Here is a 27164-nt window from a genome sequence, read left to right on the forward strand (position 1 = left end):
GACAGAGAGTCAGAAACATCGATGAGAGAGAAACATCGATCAGCTGCCTCCTGCACACCCCCTACTGGGGATGTGCCCGCAACCAAGGTACATGCCCTTGACTGGAATCGAACCTGGAACCCTTGAGTCTGCAGGCCGACGCTCTATCCACTAAGCCAAACCGGTCAGGGTGGCATGGCAAAATCTTGACAACTGATCCTTCAATCAAAGCTGAATTGGAAAAAAAATCTATGAAAGACATCATCAGGAAAACTTGAGAAATCTAAACAATTACTATATACTGGATGTATTGAATCAGTATTAAATTTCCTTGGGTGCTAATTGTATTGTGGTTATATAGAACATATTTTGGTTTTTAGGAAATAGTTACTGAAGTGCTTAGGACGAAGTAACATGATATTCATATCTAACAGTCAAAAGGTTCATAAAATGAAGGATAGAGAGCAAATTTGGCAAAATGTTAACAACTGGTGAATCTAGGTGAAGAGTATGTATGTTACATTATTTTTGTAAATTATCAGTATGTTTAAATATACATGAGTATATAAATATTTGTATGTTATTCCTATAAAGTCTCTATAGTTTTTAACAGCTGTTGAGGAGGGAAATCCTGTACTATATAACTCTCTACATAGTCATCTCTGTGAGAGATATAATAGGCACTCATTACATTACATAGTTGATCACTGTCTAAGGAAACTGGGCTTTGGAAGTCAGCAACTGGACAAAGTCCACTTTGCAACAGTTGATCAGGGGTGCAGTGGCACACTCTTAGGGAACAAGAGGTTCCCCCAAACTTACATTGTCACACCACAGGAAAGATAGAAAAGGCAATCAAAGCTATTATTACCTCACCTCATCACTGAGGTCACTCGACAAATAACCACTTACAGGGCAGAAAGCAATTGCCACCCACACACAGGACCAAGAGCTGGGATCACAAACACCTGACAGCCTGTAAAACAAGTGTCTCTGGCCAGTCACAGGAAAGTACCCAAGTGGTCAAATAAATATGCCTGAAACATATGCGGTCTTTACTCCTCACCACATAAACCAGTCCTCAGCTACAATAGGCAGAAGAAATCTACAAGGCTAAATCAATGGCATTTCCTGCACTGTCTTCAAAGACATTGGCCCTGAAATAGGACAGAAAGGGCAGCTGCCACAGCTACCAACAGAGGTCTCAACCCAGGAGCATGCTGTGCAATATGCCCTCTCTCCCTTCTACAACTAAATCATTTTACTTCAACCAAGTGGTCCCTTATTAGGATGAATGACTACCCAATGGCTAAGCCTTAACCTTGACTCTCTCCTTCCCTCACTGACAGCCTAGATCAGTAATGGCGAACCTTTTGAGCTCAGCGTGTCAGCATTTTGAAAAACCCTAACTTAACTCTGGTGCCGTGTCACATATAGAAATTTCTTGATATTTGCAACCATAGTAAAACAAAGACTTATATTTTTGATGTTTATTTTATATATTTAAATGCCATTTACAAAGAAAAATCAACCAAAAAAATGAGTTCGTGCATCACCTCTAACATGCGTGTCATAGGTTCACCATCACTGGCCTAGATACTGCCCTTGCCAGGTAAGTCCTCCCCTAATTTAGCAGAAGGAATAGTCAAAACTATTTCCCCCTCCCCCTGCTCCCCCCGCCAGAACCGGTTTGGCTCAGTGGATAGAGCGTCGGCCTGCAGACTCAAGGGTCCCGGGTTCGATTCCGGTCAAGGGCATGTACCTTGGTTGCGGGCACATCCCCAGTGGGGGGCATGCAGGAGGCAGCTGATCGATGTTTCTCTCTCATCAATGTTTCTGGCTCTCTATCACTCTCCTTTCCTCTCTGTAGAAAATCATTAAAATATATTTTTTTAAAAACCCACAAAAACTATTTCACCCAAATCTTCATTAACTGGACTAAGAGCTATAGTGGGATAACATCGAGCTTGCTTCTAAAACCTACCATGTTCAGCATTTTTTACCAAAGACAGCATGAAAACATATAAGGCCTGATTGCTGAGCTTTGGAATTCTAAACTGTGAAGGACAAGAAATAAAATGTTTTTAGATTTGATCTGGCAAAAAGATCTTAACAGGTTTGGTAGTATCAAAATAACAAGATACAAGTTAACAGGACTAAATATAAATCCCTACATTACAAATAAAAGAAATCAACCAAACTAACATAGAAAAGTGGATACCTGGTATAGCAGGTCATATTAAACCAAAAGGTTGCCTTAAGGGGAAAAAAGGCTGCCTATAATGGGAGGTAGAGGAGGCTGTTACTATATATGTATACTCTCAATGAACCATGAATCTGACAGAGCTCCCCAAGACACCAATGCTTGTTTTGCTACTCAGGCTCAGATGGAGTGAGCAACCATGTGTGACCACCTCTGAAAGGCAAAGTCAGAGTACATGCAGAGAAGAATGACAATTTTTTTTTAAAATATATTTTATTGATTTTTTACAGAGAAGAAGGGAGAGGGATAGAAAGTCAGAAACATTGATGAGAGAGATTGATCAGCTGCCTCCTGCACATCCCCAGACCAACATACATGCCCTTGACCGGAATCGAACCTGGGACCCTTGAGTCCGCAGGCCGACGCTCTATCCACTGAGCCAAACCGGTTCGGCAAGAATGACAATCTTAGTGAATGATCTGAAAGTCATACTGTGGCAAATGTGAGGGAAGAACTACATATGTCACACCGGGGAGAACATGAAAATCTTTTTTCAAATACAGGCATTTTTATCACACAAATGAAGAAAAAAACTTTGTGTCCTCCTCCAAGAAGGCAAAACTAGAACTAGTGAGTGGAAGCTATAGGAAGACAGATTTTGCTTTGACATAGGGAAGAACTTTCAGAATAATAAAGACCTTAAAAATGTGGATTCTGTAACAGAATTCTTGGACTAAAACACCAACTCCACCACTTTACAAACTGTATATGGCTTTGGGTAGATTACTCCATTTCCTTGCCCATTAAAGGGAATAGTAAAAATAATACTTACCTCATAGAGCTTTGTGAAGCAGTTCATGTAAAATGCTTAGAACAGTTCCTGACTCACAATATATGATGGGGGGAAAAAAAGTTAGCTACTGCTATTACTGACTGTAGTATAAGGAACCAGATAACCCAAAAATGTTCCTACTAAATATGGCTGCAAATATAATAATGCTTAGAAAATATAATAAGCATCCTTTCAGACTGTGCCAGTAAGTTCTTCTCTCTCAGGTTGACACTTACCCTGTTATGCTCTGCTCTGTGATACTAGGGTTTGGACTCCACCAATTCCATTTCACCTTTGCCAGCTGGGGCTCCTGGTTAGGTTCTGTAAATAGGAGTACTAAAGGGAAAACGGAAGGCAGGAGGAAGCTACAGAGGACTTCCTCCTGTGGCTTGCTGTTTCTTGACAACAGCTGTTGGGTCCTCCTGGCTCTTTCTAAACTCCCAGAACCAGCTTCATTGTGCCCTTCAGAGGCATCAATACTAGTTGGACAGGGCTCAACCAAACCTGACTCCTCCGGGCCCCTCCTGTGAGCTCCCTGAGATACCAGCAGCACCAGGCAACCCCCTCTCCTCAGAGAATCAGGGCACAGTTAACACCAGATCCCTCCAGACTTCTAGGTTCTGAGAGCCTCAACTTTTTTCCTCCCTTTGTTTTTCAGTCCTAATAGGTAACTGCTTCTTGCAGTTATATCAAAAAGTTAGTTTAAGACTCCCTTTTGGCTTTTGCAACCTCCTACAAGAGTTTAAACTAATTCCCTTGACTGAGTTCATTCTATTAAAATAGCTACATGTGTGCCCTGCTGGTGTGGCACAGTGGGTGAGCGTCGACCCAGGAACCAAGAGATCATGGTTAGATTCCCAGTCAGAACACATGCCCAGGTTGCAGGTTTGGTCCCAGGTGTGGGGTGTGCAGGAAGTAGGCAATCGTGATGTTTCTCTCTCATCAATGTTTCTACCTCTCTATCCCTCTCCCTTCCTCTCTCTCCAAAAATCCTATATAATAAAAGGCTAATATGCAAATTGTCCCCTTGGGTGTTTGACCAACCAGGAGTTCAACCACTCACTATGACGTGTGTTGACTGACCACCAGGGGGCGGTGCGGAATGAAGGCAGCCCCCAATCGGCCCTGATTGCCAGCCAGGCCTAGGGACCCTACCCGTGCATGAATTTCGTGCACCAGGCCTCTAGTCAATAATAATTTTTAAAATCTCATAAAATAGCTACATGTGATTTCTGTTTTCTTATTGGATCCTAACTGATATATAAATTGAGTCACAAGAAAGTAAGGGAAATCCCAGGAACCAGAAATAAAGAAGCTGAAAACTGTATTAGTGAGCTGATGGCATAACTTTCATAGCAGTATAAGGTATTTATGAACTGTTCATAGTCCAGGAGACAGCTCTTGAGTCCTCAAAAAGCAACTGAGATCCCTGCATAAAGGCTGATACCTACAGTAAAAATAAAGACCAGGGAGTCCAGCTGGTGTGGCTCAGTGGTTGAGCGTCCACCTATGAACCAGTAGGTCATGGTTTGATTCCTGGTCAAGGCATATGTTTGGGTTGCAGGCTCGATCCCAACTGGGGCATGCAGAAAGCAGTCAATCAAAGATTCTCTCTCATCACTGATGTTTCTCTCTCTCTCCCTCTCCCTTCCTCTCTGAAATCAATAAAAAAAAAAACTAAAAAAAAACATTTTTAAAAAGATAGATTAGGGAAAATATCTCTCCACAAGGAAATAAGGATTCTTGCCAAGGTTACCTAGCAAAGGGGGAGGGAAAAAAATCTAGGAATTCAAAACCATAGGTGTGTACATGAAATGGATTTGAAGTTAAAATTTATACTAAGCTTGAGCCCTGGAAATTTACAGGTAAGAAAAAAATTACATTTTGGTCCCAGATTGCCAATAGCCTTGAATGCCCAACAGAAGTACACACAAAGTTGCTCCAGAAAATAAACAAATGGCCAATAATATAGGAAAGATGTTTAACATCATCAGTCATCAGGAAAATGTAAATTAGAACCACAGTGAGAAACTACTACACCTCCATGAAAATGGCTCAAACTAAAAAGACTGACAATACCAAGTGTGTTGGTAAGAGCATGAAGCAACTGGAACTCTCATACTACTATGGGAACATAAAATGGTACAACCACTTTGGAAAACTGGTAATTTCTTTAAAAAGTGGACATTCATCTGTAATATGACCCAGACATTCAATATGAAAAGACAGGAAAATATAGTATATCTACTCAAAAATTTGTACATGGATACCCACAGCAACTTTATTCACAATAGCAAGAAGCGAAAAACAACCCAAAAGTTCATCAACAGTGAACAATATAACAATATTGTGTGATATAGCCATACAACAGATTACTGCTTAGCAATAGAAGGTAAATTACTGTTATATGCAACTAAATAGATAAATCTCAAATGCATTATTGCCGGGGTCCAACCCCAGCAGGTCCAGGGGTTCCCAAAGGCGTAGACGGAGTCGGCGAAGAAGGAATGACACGGAGACAGCGTTCAGTTGATCAGCAGCCTAGCCAGGATCTAAAGCCAAGTTCTGGTCTCGATCTCCAGAGAGGTTCTGCTGTTTATTGTCTTGTTACATCCGTATTTATCCCAGTTGATTTTAATCCTGTCAATTTCTATTACAAAGGTTAGGGCGTTTCTTATCTCCATTCCAGGGAGTAAAGATTATGTAGCTTAAGCATGATTGTTTGTAGTGATTAACTACCCGCCTGGCACTTAGTTAAGGAGTTTCATCCCCTCCCTGACTTCAGGGAAAAATTCCTACCTGGGGAAACAACCTTTCTCGGAGAGGTGACCTTGGTTAAAACACACAGCGCTAAGGGGAGCAAGCATATTAAGAACAGTATGCTATATACGCCAGGTCCCTTGAAACATATGCTGTGCAGATGTTTCTTTCCTGCAGCGACTGTGTCAAGCAGCAAGGATGGACCGGCTTCCGGCAAATTATAGTACATAAAAGAAACCAGATTCAAGAGTGCATACTGTATAAAAAGAAAAACAGATACAAAACTGTATGATTTGACTTATATAAAATTCTAGAACATGCAAATTAATCTACAGTGGTTTCTGGGGCCTAGGTGAGGAAAAGATGTACTGTAAAGAGGTATGAAGAAACTTTTGGGAGTGATGAAGATGCTCTATATCTTTTCTTTTAGTTTCAATTTTTTAATTGTGGTAAAACACACATAACAAATTTACCATATTAATATTTTTAATTGAGTTGGGGGAAGGGAAAGGGGAAGAGGAGGGATTTGATGTCCACTTATTTATGCATTCATTGATTGTCTCTTGTATGTGCCCTGACCATGAATGGAACCCTAAACCTTGGCATATCAGGATGACATTCTAACCAACTGAGCTACCTGGCCAGGTCTACCATATTAATATTTTTTAAGTGCACAGTTTAGTGGTATTAAATACCTTCATAATATTGTACAACCATCACCACCATCCATCTCTCTTAATCTTTTCATCTTGTAAAACTGAAATTGTATACCCACTAAATAATAATTCCTCATTCTCCACTCTCCCAGTCCCTAGAAAACACCATTCTATTTTCTATTTCTGTGATTTTTGACTGCTCGAGGTAACTCTTATAAGTGGAATTATTCATTTGTACTTTTATGACTGACTTATTTCACTTAACGTAATGTCTTCAAGGTTCATCCATCTTACAGCATATGTCAGAATTTCTTCTCTTTTTTAAGGTTAAATAACATTTCACTGTATGTATACACCACATTTTGCTTATCTATTCATCAGTTGATGGGCACAAGTTGCTTCCATGTTTTAGTTACTGTAAGTAATGTTGCTATGAACATAGGTATACAAATATCTCTTTGAGACTCTGCTTTCACCTTGAGAGGGGAATATACCTAGAAGTGGAATTGTGGGATCACATAGTAGATCTAGTTTTAAATTTTGAGGCACCACCATACTGTTGTACACAGTGGCTATTCTATTTTACAATCCCACCAACAGTGCACAAAGGTTCCAATTTCTCTACATCCTAGTAACCATCATAATGGGTATGAGATAGATTTCACTGTAGTTTTGTTTATTTTGTTAATCCTCACCAGAGGATACTTTTCCGTTAATTTTTTAGAGAAAGTGGAAGGAAGGGGGGGAGAAAAAGAGAGAGAGAAACATCGATGTGAGAGACACATGGATTGGTTGCCTCCTGCACACACCCTGACAGGGGCCAGGGGCCTGCAACCGAGGTACATATCCTTGACTGGAACTCAAACCCGCGACCCTTTGGTGCACAAGCTAACGCTCTAACCAGTGAGCAACCAGCAAGGGCTCACTGTAGTTTTTAATTCGTAATTCTCTAATGATTAGTGATATTGAGAATTTTTCATATGCTTATTGGCCATCTGTGTATCTTTCTTGGAGAAATGTCTATTAATGTCCTTTGCCATTTTTGAATTAGATATACAAATATAATAGGCTAATTTTTAAGTTGATAATTTTGTTTGGTTTTTTATTGTTTAGTTTTAGAACTTCTCTATATATTCTGGATATTAATCCCTTATCAGATATATAATTTGCAAATATTTCCTCCCATTCTATAGGTTGCCTTTTTATCATGTTGCGTGTCTTTTTTTTTTTTTTTTTTTAAATATATTTTATTGATTTTTTACAGAGAGGAAAGGAGAGGGGTAGAGAGTTAGAAACATCGATGAGAGAGAAACATCGATCAGCTGCCTCCTGCACACCTCCTGCTTGGGATGTGCCCGCAACCCAGGTACATGCCCTTGACCGGAATCGAACCTGGGACCCTTCAGTCCGCAGGCCGACGCTCTACCCGCTGAGCCAAACCGGTCAGGGCATGTTGCGTGTCTTTTGATGCACAATTTTTAAAATATTTTCATAAAGTCCAGTGTGTCTGTTATTTCTTCTGCGGTTTCTGCCTTTGACGTTATATCCAAAATATCATTACCAAATCCAATGTTATGAAGCTTCTATCATATGTTTTAAGAGTTTTATAGTTTTAAGTCTTACAGTTAGGTCTTTGGTCCAATTTAGTTAACTTTTATTTTTTTATATATTTTTATTAATTTCAGGGAGGAAGGAAGAGGGAGAGAGAGCTAGAAACATCAATGATGAGAGAAAATCATCAATTGGCTGCCTCCTGCATGCTCCCCAATGGGGATCGAGCCCACAACCTGGACATGTGCCCTTGACTAGAATCGAACCTGAGACCCTTGAGTCTACAGGTTGACACTTTATACACTGAGCCAAACCAGCTAGGGCTAGTTAACTTTTATATATGGTGTTAGGTGAGGGTCCAACTTTATTCTTTTCCATGTGAATATCCAGTTTTCCCAGCACTATTTTTTGAAAAAACTGTCCTTTCCCCACTGAAGGTCTTGAAACCCTTATCAAAAATCATTTGACCATATTTTAGAGCAGGTGGGGAACATCCAGGCCATGAGCCACATAAGACGTTTTGGTCTGGCCCTGCCAAGGCATTAGGGGTGAGTAAATTAAGTGTTTGACTCAATATAGCAGGCTAATTTTTAAGTTGATAATTTTGTATGGCCCACAAATAATGTTACAAATATCTAAACAGCCCTTGGTAGAAAAAAAGATTTCCCCACCCCTGTTTTAGAGGGTTTATTTCTGGGTTCTCTATTTTTTTTCCATTGTTGAATATGTCTATTTTTATACTAGTACCACACAGTTTAAACTATTGCTACTTTATAGTAAGTTTTGAAATCAGGGATTGTGAGTCCTCCAGCTTTGTTCTTTTTCAATGTGTTCGCTATTTGGGGTATGTTGAGATTTCATATAAATTTTAGTATGGGTTTTTCTACTTCTGCAAAAAAACAAAACAAAACAAAACAAAAAAAACCCCTGCTAGGATTTTGATAGGGATTGGTTTGATACCACGAGCATCAGGCAACACCCTCTCCTCAGAGAATCAGGACGCAGCTAACAAATAAGAGTGCTGTAGGTAGTATTGACATCTTAATAATATATATCTTTCAATTCATGAACATAAAATGTACTTCTATTTATCTTCTTTAATTTCAGCAATGCTTTGGAGTTTTCACTATATAAATCTTTCACCTTTTTGGTTAATTTCTAAATATTTATTATTTTTTATGCTATTGGAAATGGAATTGTTCATGTAATTTCATTTTCAGATTGTTCATTGTTAGTGTATAGAAATGCAACTGATTTTTGTGTTTTGACACTGTATCCTGCTACTTTGTTGAATTTATTAGTTTTAGCAGTTTTTTGTGGAATCTTCAGAGTTTTCTGTATATAAGATCATATAATATGTAAACAGAGATCATTTTACTTCTTCCTTTCCAATTTCAATGCCTTTTCTTTCTTTTTCGGGCCTAAATTGATATGGCTAGATTTTTCAGTACAATTAGTGATAGCTTTAAAGAATTTTTGCAACTTCATAAATTCCCCATTGCTTGTTGTAAGACTTGCTAGTAAATTGGATTTTGTTTTTCAGTCTTTGCAGTTTTCAAGCAATCTTAACTATTGAGGCAGTGCCTTCTTCTAGGTGTACACCTTTGTCAAAACTCTTTTTCCTTTAAAGTTAATTTACATAAATTACACCTAAGCAAAGCTGATTCAAAAAAAAACAACTACTCTTGGGCCCTGACCAGTTTGGCTCAGTGGATAGAGCGTCAGCCTGCAGACTGAAGGGTCCCGGGTTCAATTCCCGTTAAGGGCATGTACCTTGGTTGCGGGCACATCCCCAGTGGGGTTGTGCAGGAGGCAGCTGGTCGATGTTTCTCTCTCTCATCGATGTTTCTAACTCTCTATCCCTCTCCCTTCCTCTCCGTAGAAAATCAATAAAATATATTTTTTTAAAAAAACTACTCTTGGGAGAACTGACCTCAACACACACTACATAAAATTATCGTAGATGCTGCACCTCTGAATACGAGCTTACCACAATTACAAAATACTTGAGGAAATAATTTATTATGAGCTAGAATTGGTTACAACAAATGTCAGGATTATAACTCTAAAAAATTTAGATAATTGAACAATATGACAGAGACTATAATTTAAATTTATTTTAAATTATTATAACATAAAATGAATTAAAAACAAAGATACCATAAAAAAACAGGTAGATTTGAAAATGAACCAAAGAATATGTCTAAAAATAAAAATAAGAACTCAAAAAACAAATTAAATCTAGCTGAAGAGTAAATCAGCATGCAAAGATAAAGGTTATAGAAATATAGAGATGAAAATTATGAAAGAGTAAGAGATGTGGAGGACAGAATAAGGAGGTTTAATTTAAGTTAAATATGAGAGGCACTATTTAAAGAGATAATGATGGGGAATTTTTACAAAACTGATGAAAGATATGAAAACTCAGTTTGAAGAATCACTATAAACTTCCAATAGGATAAAATTAAATCCACACCCTGTATTGAAACTACAGAACACAAATGACAAAAAAAAAAAAAAATCTTTTAAATATTCAGAAAAAAAGGCAAGTTACCTACAATGAAGTAATAAACTGTCAGCATAGTTTTCAAGAGTAAAAGCCAGAATTTCAGTGGAATAACATTTTCAAAGTGCTCAGAGAAAATAATTGGAAACCTAATACCCAGCTAAATTATCAATCAAGACTGAAGAGGAGTAAAGATATATTCCAACAATGAGTGTTTATCAACAGACCCTCATCAAAGAAAACACATGAAGGTCATATCTATCTGTTTGACACAAAAGAAATAAATAACTCGCAACTAAGAGTGGTGAAAAAAATAAATGTAGCCCTAGCCAGTGTGGCTCAGTTGGTTGAGCATCATCCCATGCACCAAAAGGTCACTGGTTTGATTCCCAGTAAGGGCACATGCCCTGGGCTGAAGGCTCGATCTTTAGTAGGGGGCATGCAGGAGGCAGCCAATTGATATCTGTTTCATCAATGTTTCTCTCTCTCCCTCTCCCTTTTTCTCTAAAAAAAATAAAAAATAAAAAATAAAAAATAAAACCAGAAAAGAAGAAAAAAAGAGTAAATATATACAGGCAAAATGAATCACTGACAGCACAAAACAGTAATTATTACTAATTAGAATTGTTCAACATTGGTGTTGACTGCCTTTGGGAACACCTAGTTTCATTTATAGAAGTGCTTATTTTTTATATAGATAACACCTGTTAATATTTTTCGTGTACAGGAGGCAAGAGGCTGAAATAAATGACCCCTAAGATACCTACTGACCATAGATAGGGTTTTATCAATTAGACACAAAACATTCCCTCAGCAGCTCTGTTTGGCCATCTGAGGCAGGGCTTTGTCCCTATCCCAACAGTTCTAGAACTCCAGTCTTACTTCTTAGGCATTCTTCCCACTCCCATATTCCATAAATAAATAAAAACAAAAAACATTCTAACTAGAAATGTTTATGTGAGCTTTGGGACAATATCTTTTAGTTTGGGGGGGAGTGGAGCTTTTGGCTTTAGATTAAGATTCATCATTTGCTTCCACTTCGGCCTCCTAAGTAATGTGCCTCTTCCTCTACAAGAGGAAATAAATACCACGCTGAAACGGGAAAAGAGGGAACGCACACTCACCCCTGTTGACTGAAAGCTCCTTGATGTGATCTGAACATTCCCTCCAGATTCCCTTCTGTTCACCTCAGATGAATATATAGATCTCCACAATTCCCTTCCCATCGAAGGTTTCTGCCCACACACACAGTCACACATTTGACAACCCATAACTTTGGCAATACAAGACTAGGCAACAGACACCAGAGAGCAAAGCCTGCATTAAAGCAGGTAAATATTACAACACTGTCAGGAAGCAGTTCCATTCCAGGCAAGAGGAGAGCATAATACAGAGGTCCAAACGCCACTGAATGAAGACAGAAAGGCCAGGCTCCTATCCCCTTTCGGCCCCAAAAAGCTCACTCATTTCAAAGAAAGTAATGACCATGCCCACGTTTCGTATCGCATAGGCATGAGGATACCAGGACAGAGGACACTACCTAGAAGGGCAACATGCGGACGCGGATGAACACTGCTGCCGCGGGGTGAAGTGAGAGGCGCCCAGAGGGCTCCTTCCCACCCACAGCCTTCGCGCCGGCACTTTGCAGTCACAAACCTGCACTCTCCAACACGCTTCCACTAAACACCGTGCCTGCCTTGACCCTTAAAACCACCCCAGGAAGTAGGAAACGCAGGTAAATTCGCTGTTTACATACATGAGAAGTGACGCTTAAAATAAAGTGGCTGGTCCAAGACAACCTGCACCCCCACACAAGCCTCTTTCCTCCCCTCCCGTCCTCATTGAGGCCCAGCCCCCCAAGCCCCAGCACAGCCCACCACGGACTAGCTAGGTAGCCCTGGCCGAGCTAAACCTCAGATTTCCCCATCTGTAATACACTATAAGGTTGTTAGGAATGTTTTTTAAATGACCCATCTAAAGGGTGTGGCGCAGTGTCTGGCACGTAGTTGCTCGGAAATGTTTATCCCTACTACGTATTACTAATAACAATAGGCAAAGACTTCCCATTACAAGACCCCCTCGTCACAAGCACGTCAGAAACCTGCATTTCCCCCCGCCCCCCACCGCCCCCCACAAGATCGCCCTCAGACGTCATCTTACAGACACGCCCCCAAACAGGCCGCCCGGCCCCTCCCCCGCCGACAGACCCCTCTCCTCACAAACCTTACCCCGGATCGATTCTCCTCCACCAGACTCCGTTACGAAAGAGGCCCTCTGCTCGCACCAGCCTCTCCAGAAACCCCTCCAGACCTGGGCATTCCTGGGGGCCCCGAGGCTGAACGCCAGCCGCGGCCCGCGCCGGTTACCGGGCCGCGCGCTCCCGCCGGCCTCCGCTTCCTCCGGATCGAGTTCGACGCGGGCCCGCGCCAGCCCTGTGAGCGCACAGTTAGTTTAAACGCTGGCTCCGCCCCCTCGCCCGGAGCTCTGATAGGCTCCGGGAGCTGGTGTGCTCGCCGGGGCACGCTTGAGGACCCGGGAAAAGGAAGTGCGAGGGCCACTGGGAAAAAAGAAGGGGTGTCACCACTACCGGCCCCCGGCCCCGACTTGAGGGCAAAGACTACAAATCCCAACATATTCGCGGCCTTGGAGCCCCGCCCCTAACAAACTACATCTCCCGGTAGGCATTGCGGCAGCGCTTTCGGCGCCAGGCCGCGGTGTCGTGGCTTAGGTAGTTACCATGGAGTTGCGCTGGGTAACCCTGAGGTAGTGAGTGGGACGCCGAGGCTGGAGGGGCAGCAACTGCGGGTGAGTCGGGCGGGAAAATGGGAAACCCATTCTAGGGAACAAGAGCTCTGTGGAGAGGGGAGGGGCACTTCCTTTCTCCGGGACCTGAGACACCCCTCCCCCCAAAACAAAAACAAAAAAAACTTTCTATCACAGTGAACATGACACAACACCCATATGGGGTAGACGGGTTCGGGGTGCTTAAGAACCTCCCCATCACGAACACGGGGCTCCCTGGTACCCTGGAAGATACGGACACCCTGACATAAGGTTGGTTTTCCTGATGAACTGAGACCCAGGGTCTTCCAGACACGGGAGAAACAGAGTCACAGGTCCTAATACTGGAGATGTAAGAAACTTGATGGGCTTGCACTGCCCCTGTCCTTCCGAGCAGGAAGACCCCAGGGGAGAGCCTCCGTCTCGGTCTGAGCAGGATCTTTCCGCACACGTAGGGCTCCTGTCCCCAAGTTCCCGCTTCCCCCTACACCTCCTCTATGATCTGTTTCTCAAAGCTCTACAGTTAGAGCTTCATTCCTTTTACAGTCTTCATGACCGATCTATTGCATTTAGTAACTTACCCAGCGCTTTCATATCCAGTGCCTCTTTGGAGCTTTGTGAATCAAGGATTTTTATCCCCATTTCACAGATTGGAAAACTGAAACCCAAAGAGGCACAGTGACTTGCCCAAGGCCACATACCAAGTCAGTGACAGCTAGGACTAGACTCCAGTTCACCAACCCCCAGCCAAGTCTCTAACTTGAGCCTATAGCCTCTCTAGTTAAAGGACTTGTTCCAACAAGTGGGAACTGCCCCAGGGAAAAGAAACCTGTCTGGCCTACATTGGATTATTTGCACTTCAGCCTGAATGAGTTTCAGATCCTTTCAAGTTTAAATGGGAAAGGGAACTAGAGAGATGGAAGACAATGGAAATCAAACAGGAACAGGAAACAGTCTGGCTACACAGCACCCATGTCTGATGCTGCCATGATTAGCTGGTTTCTGGCTGGCTTCTACCTGGCCCTGATTGTCCACTTGCTATCTTTAAGTACCTCCAGGCTTGGTCCTAGGTCCACTTCCTACCTCACTCTATATTCCCTTGTTGGGGATGATCATCCACAACTTAATTTACCATCTGTATTACACAACTATTCATCTCCAGCCCAGCTCTCATCTGTAAGCTCCAGGTCTGTATAACGAATTGCCTCTTCAACATCTCCTTCAGGATATGTCAAAGACAACCTAAACTCAACATGTCTGCAACTGAACTCATAATCTCTATGTACTCCAAGCCTCAATTTCTTCCAGTGTTCTCACCCTCTATCCACCATTACAGAAGCCAAAGAACCAAGATTTAGCCTGAATACCGCTTACATTTCTCATTCATCATAAAGTCTTGTCAACTTCTCATCACATCCTTCCTGCCTACCCTCCCAGACATTTTGCATATTGCAACCAGAGTAATCCTTTAAAAGTAGAAATTTGATATTGTTCACCTTCCCCATCCCACATTCATTTAAAAAGTTATTATGTGGCATCTTATTACTCTTAGCATCAAGCAACATTTCAGCCTGACTCCTGTCCACCTCTCTAGCCTCCAGTCTAACCATAACTTTTAAAAAACTCTTTATTGTTGAAAGTATTACAAATGTCCCCTTCCCATTGACCCCCTCCAGCCTGCTTAACCATACCTTTTATCCCCTCCAGTTATATGGCCTTTTTAAAAATATCTTTTAATTGATTTCAGAGAGGAAGGGAGAGGGAGAGAGAAACATCAATGATGAGAATTATTGATTGGCTGCCTCCTGCACTCCCCACACTGGGGATCAAGCCCACAAGCCAGGCATATGCCCTGACCGGGAATCAAACAGTGACCTCCTGGTTCATATAGGTGGATGCTCAATCACTGAGCCATATCGGCTGGGTAATATGGCCTTTTTAAGGTCTTCAAAATTTCCAACTAACCTCTCACCATAGAACCTGTTATTTCTGCCTGGAATGTTCATCCCCCCACCCATCTCCCTGTTAATTTGTGCTTATCCTCAATTTCATCTCTCAATCACTTCTTTTAAAATGTCTTCCCTTAAAATAAAAAAAATAATTAAAATAATTGTTAAAGATAAAAATGTCTTCCCTGACTGCTCAGCAGGTCAGATTCCTCAGTTATAGTAACCTCATGTTCCTCTCCTTTATAGTATTGCTCTGTAGCAATTTTTAATGTATATGTTAAGCACCTACTACTTGCCACCAGGTAGGAATACCATTATGAGAAACATGGTTCCTGCCCTGGAGGTCACGGTGGAGTTTACATACAAATAGTAAGCAGATCATCTTAGTGATATGTGTGCTACCATGGCAGCAAGTATGGGGTATTTTGGGCGCTCTGAAGTTCCACATCCAAGATTTGGGCATAAGATTAGGCGCCTTAGAACACATGAAAACTGAGCTGGGTCGTGAATTAGCCAGGCAAAAGGAGGAAGAAACTGTATTCCAAACAGAACTAAAAGTAATAGGGCAAAAGGGATGGAGCAGGGGAAGCCATACATAGGAATCATCAAGGGAATCAATCAGTTTTACCAGGAAAGAGTGTTCACCAAAGAGGATTCCCTAGAGCTGAGTATTGAAACAGGAGAATATTCACTAAGTGGGCAACTGTTTCTTAGAACTGGATACAGACCATTTTGCCACAATCAATAGAGACTGAGCAGGTCTTTCTGTGCTCATGACAGACAGGGTTCTATTATTTGTATCTTGGCTTCATGTCTTCTGGTCAGGCACAGGGCAGCAGGCACTCAAATGTTTGCAGAATTGAATTGAATACCTTACTGTGAATGAGGTATGGACTGAAACAGCTGAACCTCAAAGCCAATTGTTAGAATACGCAGCTTAGTATCAACACTCCTAAAACAGAGATCCTGTATTTGGCAGTTTCCCATTCATTCATCTCACAGATATTTCCTGAGTACCTGTTGTAATAAGCCAGGTTCTGTGATACTAGCTCACAGCCTGGACTACTGTTTAAATGGAGAAGGTTAATAACCCTTTCCAACTGGCAAGTTTATCCGAATTCTTAGGGCTCCATTTTTAATACTAACTCACCCAGAAATATGCCTCAGGAGCCAGTACTAACTAAATCAGAAGTTCTTAGGAACTGCACAGAGGTAATCTAATGATAAAAATCTGCCCGTAAATATTTTAAGCTAAAATTCATGTTCAGTAGTGCAGAACTCTGGGGTCCCAACCCAGGTCTGTCTTTGAGAAAAGTGTCCAATCTTGCTCAAAGGCATCAAACCTGTTGTAGATTCCCAAGTGGAATGGACTGCTGTCTAGATGAGAACACAAGTAGGGTTCCTCTTTTTCTACAAAAGAACAATGCGTTTTTTGTTGTCTCACTGTAGATTTGATATCTAAAAGTCGATCTCCCGCCGAAACCGGTTTGGCTCAGTGGATAGAGCGTCGGCCTGTGGACTGAAGGGTCCCAGGTTCGATTCCGGTCAAGGGCATGTACCTGGGTTGCGGGCACATCCCCGGTGGGGGATGTGCAGGAGGCGGCTGGTCGATGTTTCTGACTCTCTATCTCTCTCCCTTCCTCTCTGTAAAAAATCAATAAAATATATTTTAAAAAAATAAATAAATAAATAAAAGTCGATCTCCCTAATCAACACCCCATGCCCACCTGGCTAGTTCCATATTAGACAGAGTTCAGTTGTAAGTGACTCAAGCCTGTACTTCCCCAAAGCTCAGTTGAAACTGCTGCTTTTTAAGAGAAAGCCATTCACTTTTCATTTCTCTAAACCAGAGATTTTCAACTGGTGTGCTGCAAAAATTTTAAAAACATGCAATATCTGACTATTTAGTCAAGGACACTGACCTCTTTTCCCTTAGATTGTCAAGTAAAAAAATGACAGTAGCCAACACAATAGCCATCTGATGTGAATGAACCAAAACTATATTTGTTTTGTTTTGTTGTCAGATTGGAAAAAAAATATATTTTTTGGTGTGCCGCAGAACTAGTAATTAGTTTATGTGTGCCATGAGATGAAAAAGGTTGAAAATTGCTGCTCTAAACTTGTTAAACTCTATCTATACATATGTTAATTCATACAAAAAGTTTTACTTAAACTGTATGTATTAAGCTTAAACTGAATTACAAACTACCAACTCCATAGTTTTTGTTTTGTCTTTATAAAATATATTTTTATTTATTTCAGAGAGGAAGGGAGAGAGAGAAACATCAATGATGAGAGAAAATCACTGATTGGTTGCCTCCTGCATGCCTCCCACTGGGGATGGAGTCTACAATCCAGGCATGTGCCGTTCCCGGGAATTAAACCATGGCCTCTGGGTTCAGAGGTGGACACTCAACCACTGACCCACACCAGCCAGGCTAACTCCATAGTTTTTAAAAGAAATTCCATATCGCCGAAGCCGGTTTGGCTCAGTGGATAGAGCGTCGGCCTGCGGACTGAAGGGTCCCAGGTTTGATTCCGGTCAAGGGCATGTACCTGGGTTGCGGGCACATCCCCAGTAGGAGATGTGCAGGAGGCAGCTGATCGATGTTTCTCTCTCATCGATGTTTCTAACTCTCTATCTCTCTCCCTTCCTCTCTGTAAAAAATCAATAAAATATATTTAAAAAAAAAAAAGAAATTCCATATTAAGAACATTTGTGAGTTTAATTGTTTCTGCACACAAACTATTTGTTTCTTTGAATCAGATGATGAGAACCACATATCCTAATGTTTCCCTTTTGGCTTTGTTTGCCAGGAATTTCAGAGCTAAATATAGGCCTACTTTCCTAATTCTTTGGTACATCTCTGTCTCCCTTTAATCTGGTTTCTAATCTTCCTCTTCCGTGTTTATATTTTCTACATCCACACTGTCCAGTATGGTAAGCCTTTAGTCACATGTGGCTATTGAATACTCAACAGTTTGTCCAAATTGGGATGTGCTATAAAGTGTAAAATACTTCAATTTTTAATATTAATTATATATTGAATGATATTTTGCATATATTGGGTTAAATACAATATATGATTAAATGTAACTTTCCCTTTCTTTTGACTTTCTTTTTATTATGGCTATTAGAAAAGTTTATATTACCTATGTGAAAAAATTATATATATGGCTTGCATTTGTGAAATTCATTATATTTCTGTGGGCTAGTTCTTTTTAAAAAATATTTTTGATTGATTTTTTTAGAGAGAGAGAGGAAAGGAGAGGGAGAGAGAGAGAAAGAAACATCCATGAAAGAGAAACATCAATCAGCTGCCTTGTGCACACCCCGTACTGGGGATTGAGTTCGTAACCCGGGAATGTGCCGTGATTGGGAAACAAACCGGTGACCTTTTGGTGCATGGGACAATGCTCAATCCACTGAGCCACCTGGACATTTCTTTGGCCAGGCTGGTCATTTCTTTTCTACAAATCATCCTGTTTGGAATGTGCTATTTGTAAACTATCTAAAATCCCTTTGGAAAGCAGGTGAAAAATAAATGTAAAGGAGGTGATGGCATTGGATAGTGTGAGAAAGGGGAGGTTCACTGGAAATATACTTGTCCTTGTCAGTCCATTTGTCTTATTTGTGTCACATACAAAACCCTTCTGTATTTTCAGCTGTTTTGATCAGGTGAGTAGTGTTCTTATGACTCTGCTCAGCCTGTTGAAAAGTTCTCAGCTTTACTTGAGTTCGCAAATTGGGAAGGATCTGATAAGACAATTTACACCACTTGTAAACTACTGATAACATTGTGTTCACCCCTCTCAAGGGGTATTTCCATTTTAACAGGGAACAATCCCTAAACCCAAAGGAATGAATCCCTAATGGTGGCGTTTCAGGCATCAGTGACAGGTGAGTGAGAGTGAGATAGATCCTGGTGTTATGTGTGTGTTTTACATACATATACCTACATTCCGGATGTTGCTGAAAGTAGGGTCTTTGGACAAAAAGGCAATGGGGCTGACAGAGAAAAGTAGCAAATTCTGAGCTGGGTCAGACTGCAAAAGGCTATCAGACACCATGCCCTAAGGGGTTTGTTAAGCAATAGAATAACCCAGTTGATGTCACTAGAGGGTAGGTATCAAGACCGTCTCCATAGCAACTACTATGGAGTAGCAGAAAGGGCTTCAGAGTAGGATTCAGGAGACTATGATTACAGTCCACAGCTGACTCACTGGCTTCACTTTGGGCAAGTGCTTTCACTCTGGGTCTTAGTTTCTTCGTCTGGAAAGTAGAAATGGGTGTTATAACAATCAATGAGCTCTAAGGGATGTGAAGGTGTTCTGAGAATTAGGAAGTGCCCTACAACTGCAAAGAATCGTATTAGTATCTTAAAATATAAATGCAGCCAGGAAAGCCTGGAGTATAGAAGGTAGAATGCAGGGGTGGAGGGCAATGGGGAAACCTGAGGGCCTGTGCCCCTTGTACCCGGAACACCAGCCCTTCTCTGTCCTCCCAGGCTGAACCCGGACTTCCAGGGACCATGCTTACACCGGACAAATTATGGCCTGAGCTATGAGCACACAGGACTACATGAACACCTCGGTGCAAGAGCCCCCTCTTGACTACTCCTTCCGAAACATCCAGGTGATTCAAGGTCAGCCCGCAGAGAACAGCACTCCACTCACCATGGCAGCAGCTGGGTGTGATCCCTAGGGAGAAATCAGTCTTCTGCTTAAAAGCCTGAAGAGATTCTTCCCATATACTTGCAGATTTTGTTGTTGTCCTTTCTGGGAGGAGTAGAAGAGAGGGAGGTGGGAGTGGAAGTGTTTGGCCTTTTAAAAAATTAGCAGAACCTCTGAAAGGAACCAGGGGGCTCTCTCAGGGTAATTGATCATCTTCAAAAGACAGACTACAAGAAGAAAGTCAGGTGGAAGAAAGCTGGAAAGCCAGTGTGTCAGCCAATAGTTTTATTCTGTTTTTACCTGGAGAGGAAGAAACTAATGGAAGGAAAACAGCCTGTAGCAGAGTCCTATCTCCTTAGTCAGGACACAAGCCTATTCTGATCACTGGTAAAACATGGGGGGGGGGGGGTCTTGTTATTAACAAACTGGCATGTTTCCAGTATAATACTTACATTTTATATTCATTCCAGTCATATCTAAGTTTATTCCATCATCACCCACACTTATTGCAGGTTCCAGCACTGCCCACACTAGTTCCCATTCAATGTCTTTGCAAATGGGCAGCTAGTACCTCTCAGAAGGGGACACGGCAGGGCTCTCAAGTAATATATTTTCAAGGGAATATGCTTCTTCCTAGAGAAGTTCTGCTGTCCTTTGCGTTTGTTATCTGGTCTCATAAATGCTCCAGTATATCTGCCCTCACCGAACACAGGTTGGCATCAGTATATCCTACACCCATTATCTAGCGTTGGTCCTCTTTCTTAGGCAAATGGTGGCCACTTTTAAGTTCAGGAAACGCAAACAGTTATCCAGGGTACTGGATACTGCTTGGGTTTGGCTTTAGCATACTGCAGGGGTTGGCATCAGCCACAATAGTAACTCATATTTGTTCTTCAGTGAGCACACACCCACCTATCGTGATCTTTATTTTTTATGCATGGTTATCACTTCTGCTTGATGTAGTCTAGGTTTCGCAAGGGTTTTAGCTACAGTGATGGCTACATGCAATATAGCCATAGTGACAGAGAAGGAAGGGAAGTGTGGCTCCCACTTACCCTGGGAATTCCCAGCTCTGAGCAGGGAGATAGTTTACCCTTTATGGAGTCCTCAGAATGAGGGTAGAGATAAGCTACTACAACCAAGGATAACTCCACAGCACAAAACATAATTAGTACAGATCCCGTTCTTCATTCAACAGTTAAATATTTGTTAAGCACCTATTTTATTAAGCGCATATATCTGTATGTATGTATGTATGTATGTATGTATGTATATGTGTGTATACATATATGCCAGGCATAGTGCTCCTTGATGAATATTAGAAAGGGAAAGAGAGAGGCACATCTAAGCCCCAAAAGGCCAGTCCCCTCAGGTTTCCCAGAACTATGGAACGCTTACTTAAAATTGGGGTTAGAGGACAGGGTAGAGTTTAGGGGTACCTGGTATGCTATTTGGTAATTAATCAATTGATAGATCATAGAATCTGAAATGGTAGTGACTTTAGAAGGCATCCGATCTATACTGCCTCCAACCCATAGTCCTATAACTGCTGCTCACCTAGTGTTTAGGGAGTCCCTTACCACATGCACCTACCCATCCCTTCCATTATGGGATGAGAAATGACACAAGGAAGTTCTTCATATCAAACTAACTCCTGACTTCTGGGGACACGTGGAAAAGTTGCATTGCAACTTTTCAGAGAGGTGAAGACAGAATCACTTTCTCTCCAGATTTTCCTGTAGCTAGACAACCTCCAGTTCTCTGAGTGTTGATATTTGTGGTCCAGTTTCCAGACCTGCCTTTGCCTAATCTGAAAGGCCGATCCTCAGGTGATACAGTACCCTGATGGAGACTGAGGGGAGCAGTAACTGTTGCGGTCTAGACACCTTGCTTTACCCTTGATAACAGGAACCCCAGGCAGCCTCAAATTTTAGGCAATGCCATTCCACCAGTGGCTCCTCTGAGCTTGGGGTCAGCTCAGACTTGATGGCATTCCCTAAGCTGCTGCCTTATCACACTGGATGCATCATTGCATGCTAGTCCATATGTGGGCTTTTTATTTCTTTAAATGCTTTTATTGATTTCAGAGAGGGGAGAGGGAGATAGAAACACCAGTGATGAGAATCATTGATCAGCTGCCTCCTGCATGTCCCCTACTGGGGATTGAGCCCACAACTGGGCATGTGCCTTGAACAGGAATTGAACTGGCAGTCTCCTGGTTCATAGGTCAATGCTCAACCCCTGAGCCACGCCATCCAGGGTATGTGGGCTTTTAAAAAAGATGTTTTTATTAAATTTAGAGAGAGAGGGAGAGGGATAGAGATAGAAACATTGATGAGAAACATCAATCAGCTGCCTCCTGCACACTCCCTATTGAGGATTGAGCCTGCAACAGGGACATGTGCCCTGGCTGGGATTGAACTAGTGACCTCTTGTTTTATGGGTCAAAGCTTAACCACTGAGCCACACTGGCTAGGCCATATGTAGGCTTATTTTGACATCTTTGTAATTTCATTCCAGGGCTTGCAGTCAGGAGATGTGAGGTTGGGAGGCAGGATTAGGAGTTTCTTCACAAACTGGGGTGCTCCAGTACATTTCTGCCACCTTCCTCCAATCTCACACTCCACCTGGGAGTTCTGCTCACTCTAGGATTAAGACAGAGAGCCATCTGGTGGATGCTGCCTGACATGCAGCTGAGGAGAGGAAGTTAATGTTGGCTGGGGTGAAAGAGAGGAAGTTTGCCCAAAAAGAGCTGAGGGGCCGAAACCGGTTTGGCTCAGTGGACAGAGCATCAGCCTGCGGACTGAAGGGTCCCGGGTTCGATTCCTGTCAGGGCATGTACCTGGGTTGCGGGCATGTCCCCAGTGGGAGATGTGCAGGAGGCAGCTGATCAATGTTTCTCTCTCATCGATGTTTCTGGCTCTCTGTCTCTCTCCCTTCCTCTCTGTAAAAAAATCAATAAAATATATTTAAAAAAAAAAAAAAAAAAGAGCTGAGGGGAAGGTGAAGACAAACTTGCCCAATTCAACAAATACTAAATATTTCCTTCCCTAGAGGCAGTTTTATTTTATTTATTTTTTAATCCTCACCTGAGGATATTTTTCCACTGATTTTTAGAGAAAGTGGAAGAGAGAGGGAAAGACAGAGAAATACTGATGTGAGAGAACCACATCCATTGGTTGCCTCCTGTAGGAGCCCTAGCCAGGGCCCAGGCTGGAGAGGAGCCTGCAACCAAGGTATGTGCCTTGACTGGAATCAAACCTGGGACCCTTTGGCCCTCATGCCGACGCTCTATCCACTGAGCCAAACCGGCTAGGGCCAGAGGCAGTTTTAGACAAGTAACCAAAGGTATAGGGGCCATAGGCAAACTACGGTCACCTCAGCCAGAGCTGGTGTCTGTAAGCTTGGGCAAAGCACATCCTCTCTCTGGACCTCATTTTTCAAAAAACAAAAACAGAACGGGAGGCGGCGGACGGTTACAGGGGTGTCCGTACAGATGGCTTCTAACATCACTCTATTCTCCTCACCTAAACTTTCTGAAGGTATTGTTTACACTACCTGCTTATATTGCCTTACCTCTTGAACTCACTCCAATCTAGCTTCTGTCCCCAGGCCCTTGCCATTTCATTGAAACAGCCCTCATCAAAGTCACCAGGGACTTCAAATTTTGTTACCAAAATTACTTTTCATTCCTCATCTCCCTAAAATTCACTCCTATAAATATGGATTCCCTTATAAAACTAACCTCTCCTGGCTTGCCCTGTCCTTTCTTGATTATTTGGTACCTTTTTTTTTTTTTAATAGTGTTTTAAAAAATGTTTTCATTGATTTTTAGAGAGGCTTAAAGGAGAGGGGGAGAAACATTGATGAGGGAGAATCACCAATCGGCTATCTCTTTCATGCCTCCCACTGGGGATTGAGCCCACAACCCAGGCATGTGCTCTGACCAGGAATTGAACCAGCAACCTCTTGGTGCACAGGACAACGCTCAATCTACTGAGCCACATTGGCTGGGCTCAGTAACTTCTTAAATGGACTCCCCTTCCTCCGTGTGCCTCCTCTCTACTTTTACTATCCCTGAGGACTCGTCCATTTCTCTAACTTGCTCACTCTCTATGCTAATTATTCTCAAGTCTTTGTGTCTGACCTTCATATCCAACTGCCTACTTGGCTTCTCCACCTTTTTATACTTAAGGAACCTCAGAAACACCAAGGTCAAGTCTAAACTCATTACCTGCCCAACCATGTTTCTCCTTTTCTTAATTCCGTATCAGTTACATCAACCATCAAGTCACTCTGACTAACCTTCATCTCTTGCTTGGATGACTGAGAGAGCCAAATTGGTCTAGTCCCACCCACTCCCTAAAATCCAGACTCTGTACTAAAGCTTCAGAGTGGTCTTTCTTACATGAATTTCATCTCCTTTGCTCCATAACCTCCAGTAGCTTCCCGTCACCTACAGTAAAGTCCAAATTTTCAGCCTGGCATTAGAGGTTCCTTGTCTCCTTTTTCCTCCTTGCCCCCTGTGCAGCACATACATGTGTGCCATGCTGTTCCATACCTCTGTGCCTTTGCCCATGTTCTTCTCACCCTTTCCACCCTTCTCCTAATCCACTGAGATCCAGCTCAGGTTTCACCTTCCCGGGGAAACTTTCATGAGCTCCAGACTAAGTTAAGAGCCCCCTCTCCTTCAACAACTTAAACAGCATTTATCACAATACATTGCCAGTTGGTTTCCATCTTGCCCATTTGAGCTCCTCTAAGACATAAACATCCCTGCCCTATTACTCACACAGAGCATGGCGCAGACTGTCTCTCACATTGTTCTCCATTGTATATCCAGTAGCTGGCACACAGTAGTTGTTTAATATTAGGGGGAGAGAGCAAATCAGGGTGTGTTACACTGAAGTGAATTCTGTAGGCTCTACCAGTGGATAATTTTGGATTTTGTACCAACAACTCTGGTTTTTAGTTTTCTCATTATAAAATAGAGGAGTGGTTTTATCCCTCTCCCCCCAATACATATACACAGGGGACCCAATAGTAAAATAGATATGAGGAGCATGTGACCCAAACCGAGTTTGGGATAGGAAGTCTTTGGCCCTTAGTTCAAGCTTACTGGTTTCTGGGGCCTGAGAGATGGGGGTCTTGAGCTGACAGTGAGTAGTTGCACTAGTCAGTCTATGGCCCTCCAGTTAGCTCGCGCTGCTTATTCTCTCAGCTCTCATCCCCCAGAACCAGAAAGGCAAAGATGATATATTCAGACTTCACTCTGTTCCCACAGATCTGATGAGCGAGGAGCCAAGGAAAGGGCAGCGACCACTAAAGCACTCGAAGTCAGGGAAGTCACTGACGCAGTCCCTGTGGCTGAACAACAATGTCCTCAATGAGCTGAGAGGCTTCAACCATGTAATTTCACAGCTGCTGCAGCATCCAGAGAACCTGGCCTGGATTGACCTGTCTTTCAACGACCTGCCTTCCATTGACCCTGTGAGTTCCCAGTCCTGAGAGTCCAGTCAGGTTGGGCCAGAAGCTACCCTGTCCAGCCCCCAGCCTTTCCACCTCCCACATTTCATCAAGGAAGTTGTGAGGCATCATGGTACTGTGTCTAAAGCACACAGCTGTTGGCTCAGATGTAGGTTCAAATCCTAGATTTTGGACAACCTTCCTAACCTCTCCAAAACCTCAGCTTCCCTTTCTGAAAAATGGGGATAATATACCATCATAAATATTTTGTGAGAATTAAATAAGAATGTATGAAAACCAACTGGCACATAGAAAGCTGAAATAAAATAGAAGCTCTTGTTATTGGGCACCCACTGTGCCTTGTGCAAAGTTCTTCTGTGGAAGAGGTAGGTAGTAAAAGTACAGCACTTTTTCCATGCACTGACTCAAGTTTTAAGAAATAAATAAAACTGGTCCTGTCTTGTCCAGGATCCATTGGGGGTAAGGAGCTAGAGCTCAACTTAGAAACTGTTCCCCAGGTGTAGTGATCTCAATTTCACTGAAAAGCTTCTCTTATGTACCTAGCACAATGCTCTGTATCCGTGTCCCTTGTTTTGAGACTCAAATCACCAAAGGTCTTCAGTGAAAGGGCAACTAAGGCTCAGGCAGAAGCAGGCGGGTCCAGTCACCTGGCAAGTCAGTGACAGTGCTAGGACCCAGGCCCATACTTCCCGCCTTTAAGATCACAGCTCTGGTTGGGTGGGATGCCCTATACCTCTTCAAAGGTGAATGAAAGTACGGCTGGGGATGAGGGGTGGTGGAGTGGAGAGCAAGTTGTTTCCCAAACTCTACTCGCCCTCAAGTCAGTCCTGAGCACAGCTCTAGAGACCTGTCTAGCCTGCTTTCGGTTTCTTTCCCAACAGGTCCTGACCACTTTGTTCAACCTGAGTGTCCTCTACCTCCATGGCAACAGCATCCAGCGTCTCGGAGAGGTGAATAAGCTGGCCACCCTCCCTCGGCTCCGGAGCCTCACACTCCACGGGAACCCCATGGAGGAAGAGAAGGGGTATAGGTAAGTGCCCTGACCTGGAGCTAGGCTTCCCCAAGGGAAAGGAGGGGAGACAAGGAAAAGTAGAGACCTTGAGGCATTTCCTGCTGTCAGGAAAACTCAGTCTCCCCCAAACTATACTCAAGTCCCTCCGTTCCTGCAATCAGGGGAGACAGCAGCAGCTGGTGGGGGGCATGGGGTGCTGGTGGGGGGGCTGGCCCCCAGCCCGAGTCTTCCCCACAGGCAGTATGTGCTGTGCACCTTGCCTCGTATCACCACGTTCGACTTCAGTGGGGTCACCAAAGCAGACCGCACAGCAGCTGAAGTGTGGAAACGAATGAACATCAAGCCCAAGAAAGTCCGGATCAAGCAGGATGCACTCTGAGGTTCCCAGGACTGCAGCCATCCTGAAGGCCTGAGGACAGCCAGTGTTGGTTTGACAATACAATAAAGGATTTGAGCTGTTCAGCAGATTAGAAGTCACTTGTGCTGTGTAAAATTGCCCCCCAACTCAGGCAGTTGCCACTGGTTCTGGTCTTGCTTCACTGAAAGGTAGGCAGGGGAGGGAAAGGCCTGTTGGCCTGAGACACAGGAGACCTGGGTTCACTGCATGGCCTTGGGGAACTGATCTCAACTCTGGCTCCTTTTTTCACTCTTCAGATCAGATATCCTGGGATTAGAGTTGCTTCACAGAGCACGAGGGTTCTGTGGAGGTGCCTCAGAGGCCTCGGTGATAAAAAGTCAAGATGATAGGCCGTGAATGCTGAATGCCCCATTTCC

At 42.7% G+C, this 27164-nt stretch overlaps 1 protein-coding gene across 2 annotated transcripts; it reads left to right on the forward strand.

The window, feature by feature from the left end:
- Window positions 1-13247: 13247 nt before the first annotated feature.
- LRRC51 (leucine rich repeat containing 51) lies at window positions 13248-26854 on the forward strand. Of its 2 annotated transcripts, none has more exons than XM_081098688.1 (6): window positions 13248-13292; window positions 19036-19118; window positions 19726-19863; window positions 25176-25381; window positions 26260-26408; window positions 26628-26854. In XM_081098688.1, the coding sequence occupies exons 3-6, from the start codon at window positions 19782-19784 to the stop codon at window positions 26767-26769; spliced, it is 579 nt and encodes a 192-aa protein (XP_080954814.1). In that variant the 5' UTR covers window positions 13248-13292; window positions 19036-19118; window positions 19726-19781; the 3' UTR covers window positions 26770-26854. The 2 variants fall into 2 exon arrangements, with proteins under 2 accessions (XP_080954814.1, XP_080954815.1); XM_081098689.1 differs by having other exon boundaries at window positions 19056-19118; window positions 26628-26853.
- Window positions 26855-27164: the final 310 nt, after the last annotated feature.

Source organism: Myotis nattereri (assembly GCF_964212035.1).
Source record: "Myotis nattereri genome assembly, chromosome: 9".
NCBI lineage: Eukaryota > Metazoa > Chordata > Mammalia > Chiroptera > Vespertilionidae > Myotis > Myotis nattereri.

Coding starts and splice junctions, on each gene's coding strand:
- LRRC51 (XM_081098688.1), top strand. CDS start 19,782: ATGAGCACACAGGACTACATGAACACCTCGGTGCAAGAGCCCCCTCTT. Junction 25,382..26,259: donor ACCTGCCTTCCATTGACCCT/GTGAGTTCCCAG, acceptor CTTTCCCAACAG/GTCCTGACCACTTTGTTCAA. Junction 26,409..26,627: donor GAGGAAGAGAAGGGGTATAG/GTAAGTGCCCTG, acceptor TCTTCCCCACAG/GCAGTATGTGCTGTGCACCT.